At 37.2% G+C, this 27276-nt stretch overlaps 1 protein-coding gene across 5 annotated transcripts in view; it reads right to left on the bottom strand.

Annotated features, from left to right (window-relative positions):
• Positions 1-27276, bottom strand: part of DPYD (dihydropyrimidine dehydrogenase) — a 353009-nt gene that overhangs the window by 309261 nt on the left and 16472 nt on the right. For all 5 annotated transcript variants that reach the window (XM_042030116.1, XM_042030118.1, XM_042030120.1 and 2 more), the window contains exon 2: positions 22272-22382. In XM_042030116.1, the coding sequence (XP_041886050.1) occupies positions 22272-22382 (111 nt within the window). The remainder of the gene's footprint in view (positions 1-22271; positions 22383-27276) is intronic.

Here is a 27276-nt window from a genome sequence, read left to right as displayed (position 1 = left end):
TTACAAATATTGCATTTATTTTAATGTTATTCAAGAGCCAATAGCTGTATTCCATACAGGAAGCCTCCTGAAACTGTCTTCATACTGAGCAACTAAACAAAACTGATGCTATTTGCCAGAGGGCCCTACCTTAAGAGCAGTCTTAAAAACTAAACACGTAAAAGGACTGTTTGATGCTATCTGTAACATATGATGATCTTTTCAATATCTGCTTACTAAATTCCTTCTTCCTATTTGTTGTGACTCATTCTCAAGGGGTTCTTTTTCCAAAAAGGGGAAAAAAGCAGCTTAAAACTGCTAACTGACCAGCTGTTCACAAAGGAAAAACAGACCCTTTTAAAAATTTTTTTTAAATACACACATATTCCTAATATCTGCAGAAAGTATATTGAGCCCTCAGGTATTTACATAACATTTGACAGCATGCCATTCACAAAACATTCATTATAACAAATTTTCATTACATGATACAGCCATATTGGCCAGACAAGCTCTTAGAAAAATATAGATATTAGTACATCCAAAAAAGCAGAATTCCAACAGAAAACCAGCCTAAGTGGTAGGAATCAAATAAAAATCAATAGAAAAAATCATTGAATAGAATTGTGGGAGGCTTTAATCAATGCCTTATTAGCATAACCATGTTTGTTTTCTCAGAGGTTTTTTAGAGGTATATTAATTTAAGGCACTTATAAAAAAATAGCATGCATGCAAACTCAAGAACAAGTATCACATTTTCTCCACAAATGGGAATATACTGCTAATACAGGATTCATACCAGGAAATACTGATGCATGTGCTATTCTGAAACTGCAAGTGTGGTGTTTTGTTAATAATTACCAGAAATACTGTTAATGCAACTGGAAATTCTGAAGTGAAAGCAGAAATTTTGGATTTTTTTAACTCTTTCCAGTTTAAAATATGGCACATTTAATCCTTAAAGACGGGTAATCATATAGAAGTTAATTACTTGTTAAACATAGTTAACACTTTAGTTTGCAATTTTACTGGGGCTGTGAAAGATGTTCAGTTCTGAGATGGCATTCTGCTAACTTCCTTTTCATGCTGTTTCACGCACAAATTTCAAGTGGCAAATTTATCACAGCCTTCATGTTCACATAAGGGTATGGTATCTTGCTTGAATTCAACCTGCTGTTGTCAGAGCAGATGCAGACAGCACGTGTTTTGGCAATGGGTAACACATCAGATAGTACTGATACAGGGAGGGTGAGAAAAAACATTCTGAAAGGACCAAGCATGTAACACAAAGAACAGTAGAGCAAGGAACTCTAAAGAATAAAGAGCTACAAAAGATATGCAAGAAACCAGAGGCACAGCTGGAAATAATAATGGAGCAGAGAACACAGGTGATGCCACTAACTAGACAGGACAATTTATAACTCCTTCTCTTGTGACTCAGCTTTAAAAGACAGAGAAAACTTTCAGGGAGGAAAAAAAATAAAAGGAAAACCTTTGCCTCTCTCACATTTTTCTTTCTCTTCTTAAAACAAATGTTAATCAGTAGATGAATGAGAAGACTTGGCAACAAGCTACTGGTCCCTCTGCATCTGAAGGGACACTTGTAAGACTGCTTCCCTTTATGGGATAGTGTTCTGTAGCAGGGAACAATATACATCATGTCTTAGAATATCAAAAGCTTCATCTAAATACAGTTTCTTTTTTAATGTGGCTGTAGTCCTGCCTTTTTTCTCTTGGAGACCCTGGTATTCTCAACATGAATTTACAATCTAATTCTTTAAGAGCATGAAGTTTAAATAAAGAGACACAGGCTCTTCACAGAATTTCTAAATATACTATTTCTACTTGATAGTGAAAATATAACTAATGACTAAGAAAAAAAACCATCCCAAATGCTGTACTCCCTTCCCCTCCTATTACTTTCACATACCTCAACCCTGCTTGCTTTTCTCTTGGGATTCTTTACTCTGCTTAGGCAAATATTCCCTTGACTCATTGAGATTAAATAAAATGAGAGTATGCAGGTAAAGACCAGACTCATATTGAGAATTAACATTTACAGAGCTCATAACCTGGGAAAAAAGGAAGAATCTTTAAAAGGTAGGTAGAACTGTACTCCTAAGGAACAGATTATGTTCTTGACCTTCAACAAAGAGCATAAGGAAATACTCCTACCCAAAAGCCCTTGCTCTTTTAGAACCCAAATGACCAAGAATTTAAGGAATTAACCCCACATATTTGAGAGAACTAACTTACAGGATACCTCTTATTTTTCATGCATAGATAAAGAATTATCAAATATAAAAGTTTTTTAAAAATTAAAGTTATAATTAAATGCTTAAACACCATCCTGAAACAGTATGGTCCTGTCTTATGTAGTGGAATAAAAGCAAATTATATATAACAGGCTTGCTTCCTCAGCCCAAGATGCCACCTCTCATCTCTTACATGGCACGTTTTATTGTCCAACAGCAGTATTTTTCAGACAGGCTACAACAAAACATTTTCTTTCATCTTGCTGTTGCCTCAATAGTAAAAAAAAAAAAAGAAATAACAATTTTCCCAACAAGTTCTGCAGAAACTAATCTGCTTTAGCTATTTATCATGGCTTCACATAAGATTCTTGCCAAAAAAACTGCATTTGGGTAGGGGAGAGTTAATTTTCTTCATAGCAGCTGCTCTGGGGCTGTGTTTTGGATTTCTGCTGAAAACAGTGTTGATAACACAGCGATATTTTACCTATTGCTGAGCAGCACTTACACAGCATCGAGACCCCAAGCGAGGAGGCTGGGAGTGCACAAGGAGTTGGGGAGAACACAGCCAGAACAGCTGACCCCAACTGACCATAGGGATATCCCAGATCATATGGAGTCATCATCAGCACATAAAGCTGGGGGAAGAAGAAGAAGGAAGGAGGTTCAGAGTGGTTACTCTTTGCAATATGGTTTAGTGGGCATGGTGGTATCTAGTTGAAGGTTGGAGCTGATCATCTTGGAGGTCTTTTCCAGCTTTAATGATTCAGTGATTGGTGTTTGTCTTCCCAAGTCACCACTATGTGCAGCTTGGCCTTCCTGGACGTGGCTGAACACCTGCCTGCCACGGGAAGTACTGAATGTATTCTTTGCTTTGCTTGCATGTGCAGCTTTTGCTTTACCTACTAAACTGTCTATGTCTCAACTCACAAGTTTTCTCACTTTTACCCTTCTGATTGTCTCTCCCATCCCACCAGGGGGGAGTGAGCAAGTGGCTGTGTGGTGCTTAGTTGCCAGCTGGGGTTAAGCCACAACAGCAAGGTCATACCAAGGTCCGTCTCTCCTGATCTTACAGATCACCTAGATTGTATCTATGGACAGTCATAGAAACATGTGCACTGCCCCCTTCCATGTGTGCTCCTAATTCTCCCCAACATCTAAAAGACTTACATAAAATAATATTTAATTCCCCCGGAAAGAGCCTGAAGAGTTGCTAAATACAATGCCAACATCTGAGTAACTGGTCACAGTACCAAGGGATTAGACTCATATAGAGTGAACACTGTAGGATTTATGACTTCTGGGCTCCAAGCAACCCAATGTTTCTGTCTGGCAGGAGTGGGGGAAATCCTATTCTCTGCTTAGCTTAGCAGAAGAAAACAGCAACATGTGAAATACTTCACTGCTGTGACTAAAATGAGTCCACAAAAAATATTACTAAGATACCACCAGGTATCTGACCAGGTGAATTATGCAGAGAAGAGTATATACACTTCTATTCTGGCTTACCGTGTTATCTAAAATTAGGATTGCAGCATCAGTATCACATTGCTACTTAGGTAGCAATGAAACAAAGCAAAATATGAAATTGACACTAAATTTCCTCAGAGGAATAATTGGAAATATTCAGTTCACTTGAGAAGTATCTATCCAAGTCAATGAAATAAGTATTAGGAAAAAGGCTGCAGACAGTAAACCACGACCCTTGTATCAAGACGTTGGTGCAGTTGGGTAACATGCTGGCATTTTGTTTCAGATTTTCCATCACTATCATTGTTCATCAAAGCCTGAAGAATTATTTGACTTTAAATAATCTGAAGTTCATTCATGAACTATAGACACCAATATGCAAACACCCAACAAAATGTAACCTCAGCTCTTATGTTTTTAACTGTATGTTGACTCAGAAGTAACTGTAGATGACAGGAGATATGTCACGAGAAGATATATAAGTGAGTTGACAAATCACATATCTTTGGGGAAAAAAATTGGCTGTAATTTCTGCTCTATTTCCATTATCTTTGAGATTCAAAAGACATGTCCTTGTGCTGAGATGTCTACAAAAGCCAAGTATTTAAACACGTTATATATTAATTGCCATCTAAAATACCTAAATATGAGAGGAACACTTCCTATCTTTTTCTGTTTTCAAAATCCCATATAGAAAAATAAATTGAGAAAAAGACTATTATAATTATAAGCATTCTTTACTGTGCTTAGCAGTGACTCGTATCTCATACCTTATTGCAAAAGATACAGTAACACAGAGACCTCGGACTCTGTAATATATATAGAGTCAGAAAAAACAAATGGAAGTGCAAACTGAAAAAAAAAACGGAAAGCAAGAATAAGAATGCAGAAAGAATCACAAAGCTGTTTAAGAGTCAACACAACTACCTATTTTTAAGTATCATGCATCAAGCCAAGTTAGTCAAAACAAAAGCTTACACTCATTGCTAAGAAGGCGGAAAGTCAAGTCTCGGTGGGGAGGGTGTGGGAAAGGAACAACAAAGTAGGACAGTACAAACACTTAAAATGCTTTTTCCCTCTCAAAAAAATACTCAGAAAATCAGAGGTATGAGGCTATTACAATGGTTGCAGGTCCTATGAAGTTACCACCATCTGCTGCGCCATCTATTTACAGACACACAGGCATAATCAAAAATTAGGGAAAACTGCTCAAATGAGTGCAACCTTCTTTGAAGATACCATGCATGTTTAACAAGCTTTAGAATCTTCCAATAGAAATTTAAGAAAATAAGTAGTATGGATTTATCTTCTGTAAGAAACTATGGGAACAAGAACTTTCCTATACACAGAAATGAACAGGGTTTATGAGTAGCTACATCGTTCAGCAAGGCATCCAAAAGAGCATTAAGAGAATGCTGCTGTAATGCTTGTTTATTCACATGTAGCTTGAAAACAACATCCAGGATAAATATATTGCCTCAGGTCTCAGTCCCATTTACCAGGTTAGCGACAAGACCACTAAATACTCAATATCTCAGTATGGCACTATGCACTCTTCTAGTTCTGTGTTAGGGCCCTCCCCCCCTGCCGTGGGGTCCTGGAGAGGGGCCCTGGGGGGAGGCACGGGGTTTCCCTGCCCCTGGTCAGCCTCGTTCCCCATTGGTTGGTTTGTGTTCCCTGCGCGGGCAAGGACCCTCGGGTGCCGTGATTGCCACAGGTCCTCTGCAGAGCCCCGGCCATGCGGCTGGGGAAATAAATATCTCTGAAACATCTATCAAGAATTAGTCCATATATATTCTTTTCCCTGGGCCTCTTTGTCTGATACACGTGTTGCCGTATCCGTACTGTAACAAATGGTGGTGAATGCCAGCAGAACGATCCCCGATCCCTAAGCTACTGATTTGTGAGTAAGCTCTAGAAACTCTGGAATTCTCCTCTTGTTTTTGTTTTGCTATTCCATATCTAAACTATGGAGGAACCGTGGAAAGACTCATGGATCTCAGAGCCACATACGGACATTTATCTTAAACTTGGAAAGATTCTTGAACAACGATTTGTAAATTTTAGCTTAATTCAAGCTCAAAAGAAACTGAAACACTTCCTGGCATGGTTAAGAACTTTTTCTACATTTCTTGGGATCTGATTCTTACCAAAGACTTTTGGAAGACGGTTTGGACACAGTTAATTTCTGAGTTAAAATATATGCTGGTGGAAGAATATTTTTGTGAATATTATTTAATTACCAAGACTGTTGAACAATGTCAGCTGTGTCCTTGCGAAGTTAAAACTGCTTCAGGGACCGTGAGAGCCAGGCCACGTGGACCAAGCGCTCTCTGAGCAGCAGCGAGGCAGTTCCCGCGCGCGGGCAGAGCGACGTGAGCCGCAGTGTCGGCAGCGGAGCAAGGCTCGCCGGGAGCCCGCCCGGCCCCGCGTGGTGGAGCGAGCCCCGTGAACACCTGACCAAGAGGAGTGGCGCGCAGGCAGCGGTGGCAGTGGAGCGGAGCTGCGCCCAGCTGAAACATGCACTGGAGCAGGGCGTGGGGGAGTCATCGCTAGGGGGCCTGGCCGAGACGTGGGTGTGGCCCCAGGCAGCGGCAGCGCAGCTGAGAGCAGAGGCAGCGGAGCACAGAGAGCCGAGCGGCGCGGCCCAGCCCAGCCCGCGCAGCCCCAAATGTGACCCCGGGAAGAGCGCGCAGGCACGAGCAGCCCCAACAATTCCAACACAGGAGCGAGCGAAAGAGAAAGCAAAAACGCAGCAAGACAGAAAACTGCAGCCACTCCGAAAAAAGAAAAAATCACCATAGATAAGGTTTCAGGAATAGTAAAATGGTATAATGTTAAACAAAATTACGGTTTTATAACAAGATGTGACAACCAAGAAGACATATTAGTTCATAGAACTGCTATTAAAAAGAATAACCCTGAAAAATACATCCCAAGTGTAGGAAATGGGGAAGTTGTACAATTTGATATAGTGCAAGGAAAGAAGGGTTTACAAGCAGCAAATGTTACTGGGCCTGGAGGTATTCCCGTCAAAGGCAGCCATTATGCACAAAATTATAAACAATATCCATCCCAGCAACTTCCCTACCCACAACCTACTTTCCCCTTTTACCCTATACCCAATATGAACCCTTTCCTAAATTTACCCCATCCCCAGTTTATTCCTAATCCGTTTTTCACCCCATGGCTTCCCTATACAATTCTCTTTCCCTACAACTCCTCTCCGATGCCGAGGGGGAGATGAAAAGGGGGAGGGAAGAAATTAAACCCTCTCCTGCCTCAGTTTCCCCACAAAGCATGCCCGGAGAGTCCTGTCTCCCTTCTGTCAGCCTTAAGATGTTCCAGAGAATCTGTCTGGACATTTAAAGACTCAGGAGGATGGCTTATTTTGTTTTGAAACTGTTCTTGTTATGTTTATCCAGTTGTTTTCAATGTTAAGTTCTAAATCTCTTTCTGTTAAAAATAAATGGGTGAAGTGTTGGGGTCCCTTCCCCCCTGCCATGTAGCCCTGGGAGAGGGGCCCTGGGGGGAGGCACGGTGTTTCCCTGCCCCTGCTCAGCCTCGTTCCCCATTGGTTGCTTTGTGTTCCCCTGTGCGGGCAGGGACCCTCGGGTGCCGTGATTGCCTCAGTTCCTGGGCAGAGCCCCGGCCATGCGGCTGGAGAAATAAACATCTCTCTGAAACATCTATCAAGAATCAGCCCATATATATTTCTTTTCCACGGGCCTCGTTGTTTGATACATTGTGTTGCAGTATCTGTACTGTAACAGTTCTGTGTCTCATTTACTATCTCCTGCAAGATTTTTACTCCCTTGGAAGCTTCCATGTCTCAATCCGATTAGTTTTCTTCTCCCAAAACCTTATGGCCAGCCTTCAGGCTGCTGTATTCCCCTTCTTGTCAGTCTCTTGAAAATTGCTATGTTCAAGCTGAGGTGAACAATACAAGCATGCCCCAAAGCACTAGCCAAGCACCTTCCCAGCAATTCCCAAGCAATCAGGGCCATATGGAGCCAAGATATACCAGAAGAGAACTGCAATGCAAGACTCCTTGATTTGAATTTGGCTTAGCACTCTTTGGAGGAGTCTAATTCAGGTCCCACAAACACTGCTCAAGACATTTGGGCCAGGTAGCACAGCTCCTGAGCTAATTAAATGGGTCTCCCAGCCAGGCTGTCTCTGTCACAGAATTTTCCTCACATTGCTATGCTATTCAAGCCAGTAAATGGCTCCAACTATTGCAAGTGAAGGCCTTTTAGTTCCCTGAACACTGCACAGGACAGATTGCCCCTGCTTATTCTGTTTAACTTGGAGAGTATGAACAACCCACTCCCTCTATGCAACCAGCGCTTAACCTAGCACCCTGAGTATAACCACACACATTTTTTCAATAAAATGCAATAACCTAGTTTTGAAAATGTTATTTCAAAACAGACAGACTGAATAATTTCTAAATAACACTGAAACTCTTACTTTAAATTATTTTTCCTCTCTGGGAAACATATTGGACTTATTAATCAGTCCCCAGCTCCTGAGTGTCACTGCTACTATTATATATGTGCAAATAGAGTAATAGGAATGAACAGGATGATGCAAATCAAAAAGAAACAAAAATCATCATTCTTTTAACATTACCAAATTTCTCCCTTTTCTTCTTGAAGTCATTTTTATCTCTGATTTTTAATTCTTTTTCCTATGCAGCAGTTTCCCTGTTTCCCTTGTGTATACACTGTTTGAGCTTTCAATTTTTAATTTTTCTTCAATAGTGCCCTATCTTTTCTATTCTTCTTTTTTTTTCATAACTTGGGTTTTTCTCTCCTACTCTTATTTCTTCATGCTTGTTTACTTTTTCTCCCCTAGTCCTTACTAATTATTTCATGTCTCTCAGTCATTTAATTATGTGTCATGGCTTTTGTTTTCTTACATTTTTATATTGCATTCCTTTATTCCACTCCTGCAGTTCTCTGATTTCTATGTGCTTGCTTAACTATTACCCAAATGGCTCCAAGCAGGACACACTCAATCTGAAGAATAAATAAATTAAAAGAAAAATACTATCTGTGGCCATGTGGTGTTGCTTAGCAACGCCCTGTACCTCTCCACAGCTTTTCTAGAGCCCTGGTGGCAACAGAGCTTTTCAGACTTATTGCTACAAATATATGCAAGATCCTTCTCACATTGTTTGTCCATTCACTGACAAATAAATGCAGAGGAAAACATAAATGAGAAAGAAAAACTCCAGAGAAAGCATCAGCAACAGCACAAGAAATGGCCACCTACTCCGATGCACGCTGCCCTCTTGTCTCTCATGTACTCTGTAAAACACATGCAACTTTTATGTTACTGCTGTTCACTAACACTACTGCTGTTACAATCTTTGAGAAACAAAATGTAAATAAGATTTCTTACGCAATTAAAATGTGTTAAATTCAACCAACTCTTAAATAGCTACTGTGGATGCATACCGGCTGAGATTCATTGGCTTCTTCTGAAAGACACTAAAGAAAATATAGTAGGTAGCCTCCAGATTGTGTAGGGTAGGAAAAATGGTCCAAGCATGGCCAAAAATATAGTGGAATTATAAAGAAAGTGAAGTTTGTTCCCAAAACGTATCGAGTCAATATTAAAAGATTGTCAATATTTGTAATTTCTAATTGCTTCAGATGTGACAGAAGTGAAAGCAAAATGAATCCTCTCCCCCCCCAACCCTTTTCTTTTAAATGCAGGTTTGTGGGCTCAGTCTTCAAAAGTTAGAACTAAATGCTTATTAAGTCCACACATCTCAAAGATTCAGCATTAGCTAGACTGAGTTTCAAAGATACTAAGCTAGTTTCACCGACAGTTGGTTTTTTTGTTCCACAGCAGTGAAAGACTACTTTCAGCAACCAACTACCTCTGAGAAATAAAGTGGATGAAATGATGCTTATTCAAGGCACTAAAACTTTAAGGATATTTGGAGCATTGGAAGAGGAGTCAAAAACTAGAAATGCTAAAACAAAATATAACTACATAATTTAGCTAAGGTCAAACCTATGATGAAGCCCCACAAAATGATGAAAATGTTAACATTGTATTTCTGAAGGGCATCAAAAATTGGTGTTGCTGCTTGGAAATTTTATATATAGCTAAATCGGCCTCAAGGCAATTTGATATCTGCATAGCAGAGCATCAGTAGCAAGTGAAAAGAAAGCAGATCAGAGAGCACATACATTAAAAAGGTACTTAACAGCATCAATTTACATCTATCAGCTACAACTTGTTACTTAGTCAAGACAGGCTGCAAATGAACCATATAGATAAACAAAAGGACAGAAACTAATATTCACAATTAACAATTGTGTACACAATTAACCTCATTCCCAAAGTAATGCTTGTAAAAATAAAAGGCTGAAGTAAGTTATACAGAGTTGGCCAGAGAACACAGAAGAACCCATAGATCATGCAGACCATAAAACAGACACAGGCATTGCATAGTCAAGCACCTAAAGTGCCTAAAAAAGGTTTCAAAACTTTATTTGGCTCCTGCACATACATGCAGAAAACTCAGTTTTAATTATACAATCAGATGCTGTTTTACATAGAAGTGTTTCATGACTTAGAATATAGAACAGAGAGGGCTCACCTAATCATGAGCCTTTCAACATTTGGGCTTAGTGTGCAGCCTTGTTTACTGGCCACTGTTCAGATCCTTACTTGAAGGCAGAACTATTTTTCCCCATGAACATTTCAATGACACTCATCATTATGTATCTGCTGTGATTTAAAAGCAATTTATTCTACATACTATTAATTTTCCCTTTTAACAGGTAACAATCAGCATATTTGTGCTCAGGTACAAATACCTGAGCATGCTCAGACGCCACAGTCCAAAACATTAAAGCATACAGAGACTAGAAGTGTCAACTTGGACGATCACAGCTAACCTCTTGCTTTCACATTTAGTTCACATTCAGATTTTCTTACCCAGTTGATGAAACCATCACCCTCTGATCAGCTGGTATTTCTAAATCCTCTTCCAGCTTAATTCCAGCCATTAGGCTCCTAGTCATTCTCATCCTCAGCCCTTGGCTGTACAGCCTCCTAATTGCACTATTAAATTTATTCTTATCTTTTTATTCTAAACTTCAGTGTCACATAGTTCTTTATGATGTTCTAGTCCCTTCTGTATTGACAGTGCCTGTCGACTTTCTTGTAACATGTTCCTAATATTTATGTCAAGCTCATTAATGAAAATATTAAATGCTATGAATCTGAAGACTGATCCTACAACAAGCTCTGCTAAAAGCCCAGCAGATCTTTCTTAAGCACTTGTCACTCTCATTTCCTCTCTAGCCAGTTCCTTTTCCATGCTACTATTCTAATCTAAGCAGATAACATTTCATTATTAATTTTCAAAAATAAAAACTCAAAACCCTTGTCAGTGTCACGATTAATCCGTAAGAATAAAGCCCAATATGCCTTATTCTATCTTCTATTTACCTTAATGCATTTAATAAATCTCTGCTTCAAAATTTGTTTTCGAAGTTTTGCATGCTGCCAATACGAGACCAACAGAGTGAGAGCTGCTCATCAATTCTCTATCTTTTGACATACACAAACTGCACTGGCTATTCTTTAATCAAGTAACATAACTTGCTCTACTACAAAGCTTGTAATTTCACATGTCAATTTTTCTGTGACACTTTTATGGGTGTTGTTCTGTCCCTTTGACTTCAAACACAAAACACTCCAAGTTTTCCTTCTGGCCTGTCTGGGGTAATTACAACTTCTGCACTTGACTGCCCATTAAGCCACCTCTTGCTTTACTCCCATTTTAGTGAAACTAGGACAACAACTTACAAAGACTTAAGACAATACCTAGGATGTTTAATCCTATCTTCACACTGACTTTGCTTGTTATTTTAGTTCTTTTCGTTTAAATAGCTTAAGAATCTTCTACTATTTGTTTTATATAGCTGAATAACCTTTTACTATTTGTTTTAATTTCTTTGACCCAGAGTGACTCAGCTTGACTTTTGAAAGTTCTCATTTTTTCCTCTGTATTTCCTGCTTTGTCAATCAATCCCATTTTTTTTCAACTCCGTATGGGTAATCCTCATAGTCCTAATATTCTTTTTGAAATTGTTTTACAGTTCAGTGTGAAACTATTCTTTACAAATTGGGATTCAAATTCCAAATAACTTTTGTACATTCCAATTAAAAATAATCTTCTCAAAATTAATGTCTTTGAACTGTTTAGGCCAGTTCAGAGATCTAAATAGTTTTTTTAACTTCTCACTTTGTCTAGAAAACAAATTTTGGCAATTCTTCTATTGAATTTATTTGAACTAACTAAAAAAAAATTAATGAACATTATAGTCTGTGTTTATTCTATTATTTCATCCATTTTTTAAATTTAGGGATAAAGTTCATTCAGATACATACCAGAATTAGTAAGAGTTGATACTGTTTAAAATTCTATATTAGTGTTTCTGATTAAATGACTGTTACAAACAAAGCTTGTCAGTTATCACATCAAAGAACACCTGCACCCTACCATTATTAGGATCTGTGGTCTCCAGGCTGTACTTAAAAAGTCAAAGTGTCTTACAATCAATGACGTATCTCTGAAATAGATTACAATCAATTACAAGTACAGAAGTGGTGAGGGTAAAAGAATGAGGATGGTGAGATGATGAGAACTTCAGAAAATATAATTTCAATAGAGATAGGGATCATTCTGGTATGTCTCCTGAGAGTTATACTGATCAGTAAAGGAAAGCAGGAGAAAGTGCAAATCCTATAGATATTCACAAGGGGAACTATTCCTAAGCAAAGCAAAAAAAAAAAGAAAAAAAAAACCAAAACCCCACAAAACCACAAACAAACAAAACAAAGCAAACAAAAAACAAACAAAACAAAAACTCACCCAAAAGAGTGTTCTTAACACACCTTTGTGATCATACCATTTCTCCCCCCACAGCCTGAAAATCAAAATCATAAAAGCAGGGAAACTATGACATACCTAGAGTAGATAAATTTCTAAGTATAAATGAACTGCATAAACACTGTGGGAATAAAATCAGAAAGTTATGCAAATTTAAGTTAAAAAAGAAGAGGAAAAAATTGTAAAAAAATAGTAAGAAGCTGTTCTAGATACATGAGAAGCAAATAGAAAATGAAGAGAAGTACAGATTATGCACAAAAGAGCAAATAAGTGATGCAGAGTCAACAGCCCTCCCTGCTCTCTTTATGAAGATAGCATGGTATACCCATAACTACAACTAAAAAAAATTACTTTTAGCAAGAACATGGGATTGCAGGCTTGAGCATGGAAAAAAAGAGGTTTAGGAATTTATTTATTCTTAAACAGATATGATGCAGCTCATGTATCACTGAGTCATCGAGGAACTAACTGAAGCAATGCATGGATCACTATCAATTGCATCCACCAGAAGGCTTGTGGTTCCAAAAGGTCAGAAGAGACAGACATAATGCTTCCCTTTACAGAGGGGGGGGAAAGAAAAAAAAAAGAATAGAAGAAGTGAAAATAGAAATCATGTCCTCAGGCAGAGAAAATGGAGTACGTTTATTAAAAATTATAAGGTGACATAAAAATTGCCAACATGGGCATGTAAAAACATTGTTAAATCAATCTTATTTTCTGTCTTTAAGAGGATGAACGAACTCCTGAATAACTGGCACCGTAGATGTGACAAATCTAGAATAAACTTTTTTTTTTTTCCCCTGAGTATTCCACAGCACGTTTTCATAGGCCAACTAAAAATGTAGACTAGATAAAGAAAATATCCAGTGAGTGTGCAACTAACTGAAAAACAACCCCTGGGTTGCTTTCTATTACCAAAAAATAACCAGAATCAAGGTGATTCATGATTCATGCAAGACCTCAGTGACTTGGTTAATTGGAAAAAATTAATGTACTGATGGTTTCTACTGTCGTAATGTTTGGTGGAATAAGGGAAACAGGGAAGGAAGAGATATTAAACATTTTAAAAGGCAAGAAGAAAATTTCAAAATCAAACCAAACTAACGGGTAAGAATTTGGGCCATAAACACAAGATAATCCAACACTCTTGCAGAAGGAACAGCACATGTCTGATAGTTCAGTGGTAAGGCAAATAAATTATTTCACCCTCATTGGTGCTAACTAGGTTCCAGGTGAAATATTGTGTCGTTTTTCATCATCATGATTAGAGAAAGATGTAGGAAATTAAAATCTAAAGAAAAGCAAAAAAAAAAGTTTCATAAAACATGACTAGCAAAGAAGAGCTGAAGGAAAATAGAGAACTTCAAGCATATCCAGCAGGAATCTTCTCATATAAAAGAATCTTAGAATGGTTTGGGTTGGAAGGGACCTTAAAGATAATCTAGTCCAAAAAAAACCCCAACCTGGCCTTGAATACTTCCAAGGATGGAGCATCCATAGACAAATAAATTGACAGAGAGAGAGAGAGAGAACAAAGATTTTATAACAGAATTTATACAAAAAGTGAACAATTATCAATTGTTCTTCAAGTAGTAGTAGAAGATTATGATTTGATCTTCAACAAATAAAATACAGTATATTTTAGGAAAAATTTTGTTGCATTGATTGAACACTAACAAGAACGAGAAGTCTCCTACATCAGGTGCCATTAGAAATGGGTTATACAAATATCTGTCAAGAAATGTCTAGCTGGACTTCAATCCAGAAATTCTTTTAACTATCCCTCCCAAACCTTTATTTTTATGATTCTGTGATGAGATTGATTTCTATTTACAACCATTGCCAAATTTAAACCTGCTGTGAGGAAACGCTATAGCATATTCTTAGCACAAGAAATGAGTTTCTTATCCTCCCCTCAAGGGATTTTGATCATAAAGTTTCAGTTTTACACTTTCTATTTTTTACCATCTGTTGCATTATTAACATAAACTTTACCAGTCTTGTCTGAATAGTGCATATCCTTTAAAGCACCTGTACAGGAAGTCATTTGGATACTTCTTAATTTATTGACTTGCCTTAGCAATGTTAATAACATTCCTCTCAGATGCTACACGAGCAATACTTCAACTTATTTTTCTAAGGAAAAAACAAAGCCATGAATTACAACTTGATTCCATTTTCAAATGGAATGCACGTGGTAGGATCTTTAGCTCTGCAGAAGAAAACATCTTCCACTTCAGTTAGCAATTAAGAAACAGTACATTGTAGTCCTGTTCTTCACACGAGAGGAGAAAAGAAAGTTCTGCTGAGTGATTGTTCCAGATAATTGTTGATTAATCAGGAGTGACTGAGAATGGAAGGAGTAACTGCAGAAAACACATACATGTAACTTTCTCAAGACAGCTGGAACAGGGACATAGCCAGAAAGACTTGTGAGGGAATGTGCCTCAACAAGGAGTCCCTAGCATCTCTGCATACTGAAGAACCCAAAAGATTATTTCTGGTCATTGATTCTCAATAGGATACTATGTCTATTTTCAACACTATATTCAAACAATGAAAAAAAAGCTTATAAAACGACAAAGAAATCATTATGAAAATCTCAAATAATTCCTGAGATTCACTACCAAAAATGTAGGAGTTCCTGAAACCAGGACACTACTGTAAGTAAAGAATACTGAATATTGTAAGCGATGAGGCAGTTACCTGCTCTGCGCCTGACTGTACATTGTGATAAAAATGCAGCAGAAACTGACCAAGAGAAGGTTTTTAAAGCTTCTGGACAGCTCTGTTGCATTAACATACTTTTGTAATTTCCAGTCTGTTACACTTCCTTGCTTCAAAGCATGAGGATGTCAGTGTTCTTTTTAAATATAACACAACCACGATTTTTTAAAAGACACAGCTTTTTCTGCCAGCCCTGTTCATTCATACTTAAATCAAGAAAATCTTTTTATATGCATATATGACTGCATTTCTGATATGCATAAAAGAATGAATGGACTGGTACTGAAAAATTTCGTCCAAATACATGGCAAAGATGCAGACAAACTACAAGCGGGGTCTTGTAATGGACACTTCAGTGCAATGTAATATTGGACAGTGCTACAAGCCCTGCTTAAAATACAGCATTCAGCAAGCTATCCTGCTTCCTTCACACTAAAATTCGTCTCCCAGCTCCGTTTACTTCTACTGAGCAGGTGTCGTCCAGGACCTAGACACTATAAATAGATCTGAAGTGAGTAATTACTAACAGGCTAACAATGGTACAGGATTCTCCAAGAAACAATGTACAAGCACTTAAAATTTCTCAACCTAAAGCTCATGATCCTTTCTAAACAGAGTGGAGAGGGGCTTTCACTATAGAAGAGGAAAGTCTAGTAGACGAAAGAGCAATCTTAGTTTCAGTGTAGGCAATAGCTTAAAAAATAAAATTAAAAAAAAGGTGGGAGTAGAGGGTCTGAAGAAAGAGAAGCTAGTCTTCTTGGTATTTTTTCTGTTTTCCTAAACACCAGGGTAAGACGGCACCTTTATCTCCATCCAGGAACCACAGGAAAGTATACAGAAGTCCACATCTGAAAGTATGTAATACTAAGCAGAAATTGAAAGTTAACAGTGAAGATGGTTTCTGATCCTATCTCTACTCTCATTTACTCAGCTTTAATGAAGGAGAACAAGTTGGATTTACCTAGAATTCAGCACTTTCAGCAGACAGGCGTTTTTCATTTTGTCATGTAAGTATGTGCAAAACGAAACAATCTGCAGCTCTGAAACACTTCCGTTTTGAAATGGTTAAGATCAGAAATACACCTGGAACTAAATGCTGCTCACTAAATGGCGAATGCGCCTCTATAGAAGAGGAATCATCCAAATCAAATATGAGGAACACCAAACCTGAGGAACTCTGAACAGAAGCAGTTAAAAGGTTAGAGGTGGTTTTGCACAGCACTCCAGAAGAGTACTAAGAAAGCATTTGGCACAACTTGCCATCACCCAGTATTTACAATTTAATACACAGAAAACATGCATAAAACCACTAATTTGTTGCAGCCAGGCAAGTTAGAAGCTATTGAGATATTCTAATGAAAACACCTTAAGACATTGCAACTAATATAAAACTTAAAATTCAAGGAAATTCATAATATGCATTTCTTAGAGCAAGTATAAGCAATATATATAAACATGTAAACCACTTTATTCCAGTGGAAGGGTTATAAATGCCAGCATATGCTATCGATAGGAGAAAATGCAGAGTAATTAGTTAATCTAAAAAATGCATGAGTAGGAATTTGACTGCTAAATGATTAAACTGGTACATTTTAAAATGTGTATTAATATTTAATTATTGACACTATGAGAAAAGAGAAAATCTCTTGATGTTACTTCTCAGCTCTTTCTGATACTCAGTAACACATGTATTATTCATATGAAGAGTTTGTGCATATACAGTCAATCACTAGTTAAATATAAGAATCATTCTCAAATTCCCCAATCACCTCAATAGATCCTAACGCAATATTTTCCACATTTGGGAATCAGAGCGTTTTATTTAAGAAATCAGTCTGGCCATGATGAATACAGCGCAGCTCGAGCAGACATCAGTTCAAAGAATCAGATGTCAAAGTGCTCCCTCTAATGTCCCTTAATCATCACACCAATTAGTGGTTGAATAGTGATGTGATTAAAAAGACTGCTGCTATCCTATACCTATTCAGACTAGTAGAATTCTACATATGTTCTACCAATTAATGTTTGAATAGAGCAGCGATTAGAGAGACATCTGCCATTGTATACCCATTCAGGAAAGAGCTAAACTTGCATATTCATATGCAATGAAGACAAAAATAAATATTTGCAAAGGTAAACTATACATTTAGATTATAAATATAATTGAGTTGATTTCCTTTAATGAGTGTTCTCTATTTTACAATATTTGGGATTATTTTTTATTTATAAATATAGAATCTTTCATCAATACATGTCTAGAAATGGACAAATTATTCACTGAAAAAGCATTTATTCATTAAAGTTCCTGATTTCAGGCCTTGGGTGTACTGGGTTTCATATCTACTTGTCTGCAATTTGCACTATTTCTGCTTCAAACCATCAGTTATTTGTGAAATGCTAACTGGATTATTCTGTAAGCATGATACATGATTAGGGGACAAAAATCATGTGAACGTTTTCCACCTCACTGGAAGGCAACACTTAAGAGCAACAAACTGATTATAGCTGAGAAAGGATCATCTTGTTTACAGATTTTTCTATGCAAGCTTGGACATTTGTATGTCAAGAGGTACTTACACACCTTTTTTTTAATAATTCCTTCTTACAGATGTTTTTATATAGCAGTTACAGCCACAGGACATTTTAGCAAGCTCTTATTACTACTGTTTTAAGTCCTCTGAATGTAAAGAGCAACATGAGCTGTTATGTCTTGCAATGAGTTGCAGATCTCACTCTCCATCATTAACACAAAGCAATCGGGTAGTTGCACTTAAAGTCGTACAGAAAAAGACAAGGTGAATAATTTGGTTTTCTCTAATGGCTGGAAAGAACTACAGTACAGTTAAAGCCTTTTTCCCAAAGTGAAGCCTCTACCAAAAAGAAGGAAAAAAAAATTAAACAAACAAACAAACAGGTGAGCATCAAAATTTCATGGAAGAGAGGCTCTTTTTGCACAATGCTGATCAGGCTTAGCACATGTAAGGACAAAGAACAATGCTACCACTGCCAGAAAATCAATACTATTATAGGCTATGGCAATTAGCTACAAACCAATTTAAACTCCATTTCCTTTTCACCTTCTTGTCTTGTTGAAATACTTCCAGCATTTCCATCTGGAGCAAATGTTACATTTATTTCTAAATGCAGAAACTGAAGAAAGTCTGAATACATAGGTGGATCTTTATCAACTTCTCACCTATCCTTAGTAGGTAACTACAAGATTTCATTACCAAAAAGAAGGCTGGACTAAAATATCGCACTGAATTCTCCAGCGACAAGTCAATTTATAAAACCTGTGGAGGTGAATTTCATTTAAATTAAAAACCTGCACATGTACAAGGTAAAAGCACAACTCATCCCATAATGCTTACAAACCCTATTCATAAAGCATGGGAATCAGTGTGCTGGGTGCAATGCAAATGCACACATCTGCCCCTCTAGTTTGTGACCTAAATATAGGCAAGCATAAAATACACAGAGAAATGGAATTATAAAGAGTTGGATACCACAAATAAATACATTATTCCAAAGTCTAAACAATCCTGAACTACTTAGGAAAGCCCTGAAATCAAAGCAAATCAGTTTCACAGTTCACCCCTTTGTTTTTGTTTTATCTGTAAATTGATGACCTAATGTGACCTAAATTTTGCACCCTTCTTTAACGTTTACTATTAGAACAGCCATTTCAAAACTCTTCTACTTTTAATTTTTTCTGGACAACAGAAATCTTTGTTCCCCCAGATAACTAGAGGCATCTGTTTATACCCCTTTTCAGCATGACTCATAAGAAACAAGAGTGCTAATGCTTAGGTCTAATGCTGTTACTGAGGGTGACACAGCAATAAGGAGTCTTCCTACTCTGATACATATCTCTGAGTTAAAATTTCTGAAGGAAAGCTGACTAATCTTGCACCTACTGCTGTATCATTTTTACAGCAACGCTTGGTTGCTAAGATAGCACTCACTGAATGCATAACTGAACCTTCCTTTAGGAGAATACTTGTCCAATGCTGAGGAAAGATACTGACATTCAGTTTCCACTTCAGAACTCATTAAATGGGCAACCCAAAGTGTCTCAGAGCAGGCTAGGAGTTAAAATTTCACTTGTGTAATTATTCTGAAGAAATATGTAAGTCTGCCATCTGGAAGTGTATTAGACATTACAAAGTCACTGTGTGCATGCCTCAGCAGATGCAGCTTTTGTTCAGAGTTTTGAGGGCTGTTAATTTAATTAGTTTTGTATTTTCATACTCCCACCTTCCTTTCAACAGTAGTTCTGCAAAGACAGCATCAGAACAGCTTTAAAAGAATCTAAAGCTAGAAGCCAAATTCAGATTTTAAGGAAATGGAAACAAATAAAGTTCGTATGGACTTCAAATGGAGCTTGATCTATTCATTAGCAGGCCTAAACATTATCACCAGCGGCTCTTTAGACCAAAACAGAAAATTTTGCTCAATGAATCCTTTCCTACATTAGCTTTCTTAATTTAAGGAGGCTAGGAAAGGATTCTACCATCTTGTTTTATTTTTTTATCAAAACCATTCAACAACAATGATCTGGAGAATGTAAAATGTCTCTTATTTTTTACTAATGTCTTTTATGTACTGGGAGACCAGACAAATATTTGAATTTTTTTTATTTTTTCAGGGCTTTTTCTGCTATAGTAAGCTGTGTAGCAAATCTTACACAGTAAAAGTAAGCTACTATCTCTGAGTGAAGAAAGGTTTGTCAGTTTTAAAAACTAGGACCACTACCCATCTAAAAATAAGGACTATCCCTTTACAGTTCCTTCTAGCACTTTACATTTCTTGTAATAGCTTTCAAACTCAATTATGTGATGTTTCTACTAAATAATACATAATATGCAGTACAAGAACTACGTGTGATGAAGGTAGTTATATCTGCCCGTGTACACATTTTTTTCTTTCTAACCTTTAATCCTGTAAACTGTACCACATGAGCAGACCCCTGTCAGGGCAGGGTCCTAGTAACTGCACAGATCTCCCAGCAGTATTGCAGAACTATAAAGCCAAGTTGTTTATTAGATTGTAAGCCTATGACAAAACATCATCCTGCAATATTTGGCAATATTCAGAATTTCTTTCAACTGAAAATCCTGACAAGGCACGCAAGCTAGCAATGAACCCAAATCAGTGGTGTTTGCACAGCCCAAGAAGCTCAGACCTTGGGGATCCAGGAATATTTGAGACAACATGAGGTACATACAGCTAACAGCAGGAACACAGGAAGAGTTTCTAGAAAACTATGCACTTTAAAAATCAACAGCAAATATCAAACACTTTATGAATAAACTGAATACAAAAACCAAACAAGGCTGACATGGAGAACAGCTCAGGGATAACAGAGTGATTTAAAAGCCTAGATGCTTTAGAAAATCTGTGTTAATACACCCATTAATAAAATATTTCTATGTTACAGTTTAACTAACTAGGATAATTTACAGTGGAACATGTAATCAGGTTACCACACAGATGCCCAGCTGCCCTGCTGCATGGATACCTGAGCTTCCTAACAGTTTCTGAAAACAGAGGCGTTTACAGCCCGGTATTGATTTCAGGTCACCTGAAAACACAACAGTGTAAACTGCAGCTGCCCAGAAGCCGCTTGCTAAGTGGCCCAACATTCTGTGCTGCAGCAACAGACAGTTGTGGGCAATATCTGCATCAGACATCCCAAAATAATCATCCAAGCTCACAAACAGAGGGTTTTCACATACGTAAGTTTCTAGTTCATACATTATCTGAGCCAATAAATACAAGAAAATAGGAATATTAGCTCTAGCAAGAAAGAGATTCTTACAATCAATACTATAAAACAGGAAACTGTACTAAGAGCATTGCTGAAATGCTAAGGATATCCTGGGTTGGTCCTCCCAGCAAGTATTTGTTGCTCATACTGGATTTCATGATTTTAAGAAACTGAGGAACTTTGTGGCATTTTTGGTTGGGTTTGTGTTTTGTTGGGTTTTGCATGACATATTTTTAGTTACAAACAAAATCAACTTCCTATCTGAATTTTCCTGTGTAGTGGGAGAAGGTGTTTTGACAACACTATGAAAAGACACCAATATCATTATACCCATATGGGAAATAGTACTCTACCTAAAAGATTTCTGAATTTAGAGGATTATGTAAGACAACCTGAAGGAAGACAGTAAAAACACTACAAACCTTCTAATCAGATGAGAGATCAAAGAGACAAAAAGCATCTGATAGGATTAGTCAAATATCACACTGAGACTAGGAATTCAAATACCTAGAGAGAAAATGATGATATCTAATGGCAGAAATACTGAAGAGTATATACAGTTTACAGAAAAAAAAAATTTATCCTAAGATCAACTATTTCCTGAAAAATACAACACACAATATTTAAAATCCCGAGTCATGTTTTAATCTAAGCATTATATATTTATTCATATATAAAATAGGTACATACAATAGGCTCCCCTATTTCTGTAGCAAAATAAAATTAGCTTTAAAAGTCTCAGAAAGGATAGTGAATGCTGCTCTGCCCAGTGTCACTCTTGGAATACAGGAAGAAAAGGAGGGAGCAGCAGAAGAGGCTGCCCAGGGAAATCAAAGGGCTCTGCGTGGCTCGGGATGTGATACGAGAGAGAGATCAGACTCCATAACAAAAGGCACAAAAGTTGCATCAAACACTTACTAAAATCACCAAAAATTAAAAAAGTATGGAATGCAATTGGTTCTGAAAAATAAACAGCTCATCACAAAGTAACTTTGTATCTACAGGAACAAACTAGAAGCCAAATGTGGCTACTAAATAACACAAGAAACTCCAATTGATTTCTCACACAGCTGTGATTTCAGCCTCAATGATTGTTCCAGATGCGATGATAAACATGTTCCAGATGCAATGATAAATGTGCACTTACTGAACAGTTTTTGTCAGAATTCCTTTTCCATTGCTTCTTGACTTGTTTCTTTGCTGCAGTTGAGTGAAGAGTTGCATGTGTTTGTTTTCGGGGATTTAAAGCCAGAATGTTCTGTAGAAAGAGAACAAAAGATATTAAAATATAGATTAAAATTTCCATAAAGGTTCAAAGGCTCTTAGATCACACTTTACACACTTATTTACAGTGCTATGTAAAACTAAATGCAATTACTCAACATTACAGCCCAACTTCATACAAATTTCTTTTGATTCGTATTGTCCACACCACTTAGATAATGAATATTTAAAGACCTTTCTAGGACTACTAGAAAACAGAATTATATTTAGCAGCTCTAATAATGGTTTCCATTCCCAGATATTTTTTATGTACAGCATATAGAAACACATAATTCTGCTTCATTATATCACGCCAAGTAACACTTGTAGAACAAAACAAGCAAAAATATTTTTAAACATCTGGGTTACTTCTGAATGTTTCATCACTTCAGTATGAACCCCAACTTCCTTGGCATAATAATCTCCTTCTAAGCCTAGTGAGCTGATAAGTTAACTCCTTTATCTTTTATTTGCAAGGACACAAACAAATCTCAAGAATATAGCTATACTTTTAAGTCATAGTGGTGGTCCAACAACACAGGCAGAATTTTGCAATGTCTTTCACTATCCTAGTGTAACTTAACAAATTAAATCTGATTTTTGGAACCAAAACTCTTTTTCAAATCAGACAAGTGACAGATTTCTATAGCAAAAGTGACCTCGTTTATTTCAAGGGATGAGTGTGAAAGGCATTCAAGAGACAGACCCAGACTCAGGTCTGTGATGGAGAACAAACACAGGCACATTGCTGGTTGTAACTTCTGGAACTGGTTTGCAAGTTTACCTATAAAAAACCTTGGCTTTAGCATTACATGTCTCCACTGTGGTGAGTAGTGTGTGTTTATTCTATTACTATATGTCAAAGATGTGCGAGACTGACTTACAGAAACATGAGGAGTGTGATGGAGTTATGAATATTATATTGTGATTCTTCCCAATTTTAAAAATCTGCTTCGGAGGGTGATAATGATGACATAGTCATCTCTTGTATTAAGATTTTATTGTACTGATTATGGGGACTTCTTATTTTAAATGTGAAGGAGTCACTTTCTATTCAACTATTTAATGCTTTACTCTGAACTGATTGGTAATCCGATTTTCCCCAGAAAACCAGAAACCTCACCCCTTTGAAAATTCTACCTGCAAACAACAACATAGCCTGACACTGTAACTTCCAGATTGCCTGAAGCACAAAGAGATGAAAAGTGGGCTACAGCATTCAAAACTGTATAGACTATTTAGCAGCCTACATGCTGCTGATTTTCAGAAAGAGTTACAGGGTGTTATTGGATGTGCCTCTGCAATTCCAGCAGCAAAGACTCTGCTCCAGTTCAGGGTGTTCCCCAGATGAGTACCTCAAGCAAGATGTGGCAACCAAATGCATTCAGTGGTGGTTTATGCCAATTTATTTTGCCCTTAATTACAACAGAGCAGGGACATCCACATAAGGGATATCTCAGCAGATACTTGAATTTCTCAGGATGATCAAACTCAACTGTCAGAGCATTATCTGACTGTTGAGTACCCAAATTACCCAAGCTGGGCAGTAGGTTCTGAATCACATACAAACTTCAGCAAAATTTTGTCTACTCTCTCTTGTAATTGCTTAATGCTTGGCCATGAATATTATAATTATTTTAGCAAACTGAAATGAATTGCAAATTTCTAGCAATAAACTGTAACAGATGTACTCCACTGGGTACAGCACCAGTTGGTTTAAAACATGGAACAAATGGTGGGGCAAGCCAAGGACGGAAGAATCCCCATATGTTTGCTCCTGTTGGAATTCTGGAGCAGGAGCATGGCTCCAAGTGCAACAGTTGCAAAAACCCAAAAGGACTACGTAGCACAGCATGTCCCAGAATTAAATCTGAAATAAAATTGGCACAGAAAATACTAAACCACATATACAATATAAAAACTGCTTGTATTTCCACTACCTAAATAATATACTACCTGCCCAAATCTTGGATTACTGACCAAAGTTGTTGCTCTAGCTAGAGGTCCCTGGTATTTCAGAACAACTCAGAAGTTAACTGCTTAAGTGGGAAAATAATGCAAATGTTCTTGGGTCAGTTGAACTGTCAGAAATTAAATTAGTGAGGGTGTTTTCTTCCTATTCATTTCAGTCCCCTGGTTGGCTTTTCACAGCTTATGGCTAGTCAGTCATTTAGTAAATTTAACTAAAAATTCAGATAGGTAAGCCACTAAGTGCAAAATTAATAAGGAAGTTCTAGAGTTAGTATTGCAAATAACAATGAATACACACAACTAAACAAAAATAAACAACTTGGACATGAAAGAAAGGAAACCTGAGACCTCCAATCTCTCAAACACACTGGTCATCTGAGCAGGGGGAAAGTTCATTGGTGAGGAGAATTATTTGGGCTTGTGTGAATCATATGCTTGTGTGAATCATATGCTTATTCTGCTACATAAGTTCTCATTCTTGTCATATGAGCTGTTGCTTGATCTCTCCAGATATTGAAAGGGCAAGACTTAAGTTCCCCAGCAGAGGATACAGGTACATAACACATGTCTTTTCAAAGTACTATGAACTTTGGATTTCACATTAAGATGCTATTTGTATAGTAATGCAGAACCTATGAATTATATCTTTACAGTTTTACAGAAATGGCCCCATTTATTTCATTAATAGTAGATATAACTCCGATATCATTAATGGCTGCAAATCAGAATATAAGGATGCTGTACTTCAGTGGAAGTCTATTGTGGTACTCTGTTGATGAAGAAAGAGATGGGGCTGTGAGTAAGGACATAGAAATGGACTGAGCCCATGCTGAGTTTGTGACGTGTGACACAGAAGCACAACATGCACAGTCAAGTTAAACTTGCAGCTTTGCACAGCACTGATGATTATGGGCACCACCAATGTATTACACCTTCTTTCACTATTTCCACAGATTAATTTGAAGACTTCACTTTGGGAGAAAAGCCAAGTAGCCCATCTCTGTGGAACACAACTCAAATATATTTTGCAGATGACTCCCTCAAATATAATTACCTTAAGGAATTCCTTTAATAATAACCCATGACAATGACTTCTTTCAGGTCTTTTAAAAGACAACAATTATTATAAGCTACAAAATACAGAAGAATGGTTCAATTTCTGAATACATCCTCTTCTAGAAAGGAACATATTTGTTATGTCTAATAGATATTGATTTAGGTTGCAAGAATCCTAAAATGCAATAAACTACTCATATGTAATGTACATTGAGAATGACTAGCATGTATAAGTCGTAGCTACAGTTTTTAAATTTTGAGAATTTAGTGATAGATGGTTATGTTGATCTGTGCCAACAGCAACATAGCTTCTGAGATTAAACTTACCATAAGCTATTCACTAGATGTTTATTGCTTAGCTTCTCCTTTAAATGGTACGATTAAGAAATCTACAGAAAAAATACTAGCTCTAATTTTCACTATCATCTATTAATAAAAAGGCTGTAAAAGTTTTAAAACAGCATGTTATATCACAGTGAGTAATTTATCAGGAATTTGATTTAATATTACTCCAAGTAAGTGATTTCAAAGCAGTCATCCAGGATGGGATACACTCTCCGGTTGGGAGTCCTGTCTCTGATACAGCACTTTCAGGTAAATCAAGACAGGTTTGGCACATGCTCTGCAATGATGCAACATAAATTTCTAAAGACATTTAATTTCATTTTTAATTTCATTAAAAGTGTCACTTTTTATTCTCATCTCATAAAGCCACTCTTCTCCTGAAATCGGAAGAAGCTATTTCAATTAAATCTGATTCTTAATTAAATGCATGTTCAGCAAAATAAAATATAAAAGTTATGGAAGCACTATGCTCATTGAGAATGCGCCAAAGCCACTGGGGACAGAGGAGCAGGCAGAGAGGGGATGTTATTAAGAAAAAGGTACAATTTAATTCATAGGTGAGACTGCAGTAACTTCAAGACAGTCATCAAAAAGTCCTACGAGTCTAGCAGCATCTTTGTAATTATGTGACATTAATTCAAATTTTGAAAGCTTTTCTTTAAAGCACTATGTTGTGAAATCTTTGGCTTTTCTTTTTTCTCCCCAAAAGTAACAACCTTATCAAGGTGTCCTGCTTATGTGGACTTTACCTCTCATTCAAAACAATAAATTTGGAAAAATTCAATAGTTAAAGATTACTCTTCTTCTGGAGAGCCTCTTACTGAAACCAATGAGTTGCACCAGGAGTATTTAGTCCTTAGTAATCCTCATATTTGTTACTGCTCATTCGAAGCCGGAATAAGGATCAGAAAATCTATCTTCAGGCTCTGCCACAGGTTGCGATATCAAAACTGTATAAACTTCTTGAAAAGACAAAGTAAGTATTTGCTTGTTTCATGGATTCTGTCCACTTCCTGTAGCTTGTTGGGGAAGCTTCCTATGAACCGCCCCAAAACACCTGCTGAAGTTCACCACAGATCAATGTGCACACTGTCACAGTGAAGCTGTGGAAAATGCAACAGTTCACTGTTGCAGACTGTGATTGTGGGCATAAAACAAGGTCCCACGTGTCAGTCTTTGTTTTAGCATACAGCTCATTTCCCTAGCCCAGCCTCTGCAATACACAGGCTATATCCTGATTTAATCCAGTTGCTTCACAGAGCCTCCTCAGCTAAAAACTTTTATATATATCAATTAAAATTCCGGAGTAGGCCAGGCATGCTAGGGAATGCATGCAGAGAGCAATTTAACCCACCCCATTCCATTAATCTACCCAATTTCCTTAAAACGAGTTGTAATCTCCCTCACAGCAAGTAACATTAAATGTATTGCAAGATACATGCGTTCACCAAGTGAACATAATGAGAACATATTTATTTTTTCTAAGAATAATGAGCATATTAAACAATTAATTTCAA

The sequence above is a fragment of the Corvus kubaryi genome, unplaced genomic scaffold, assembly GCF_017639235.1.
Source record: "Corvus kubaryi isolate FWS band 111438036 unplaced genomic scaffold, C.kubaryi_AGA036_p1.0 37334, whole genome shotgun sequence".
Taxonomy (NCBI): domain Eukaryota; kingdom Metazoa; phylum Chordata; class Aves; order Passeriformes; family Corvidae; genus Corvus; species Corvus kubaryi.
The sequence above is the reverse complement of the archived record's forward strand: the minus strand, read 5'-3'. Positions and strand labels throughout refer to the sequence as shown.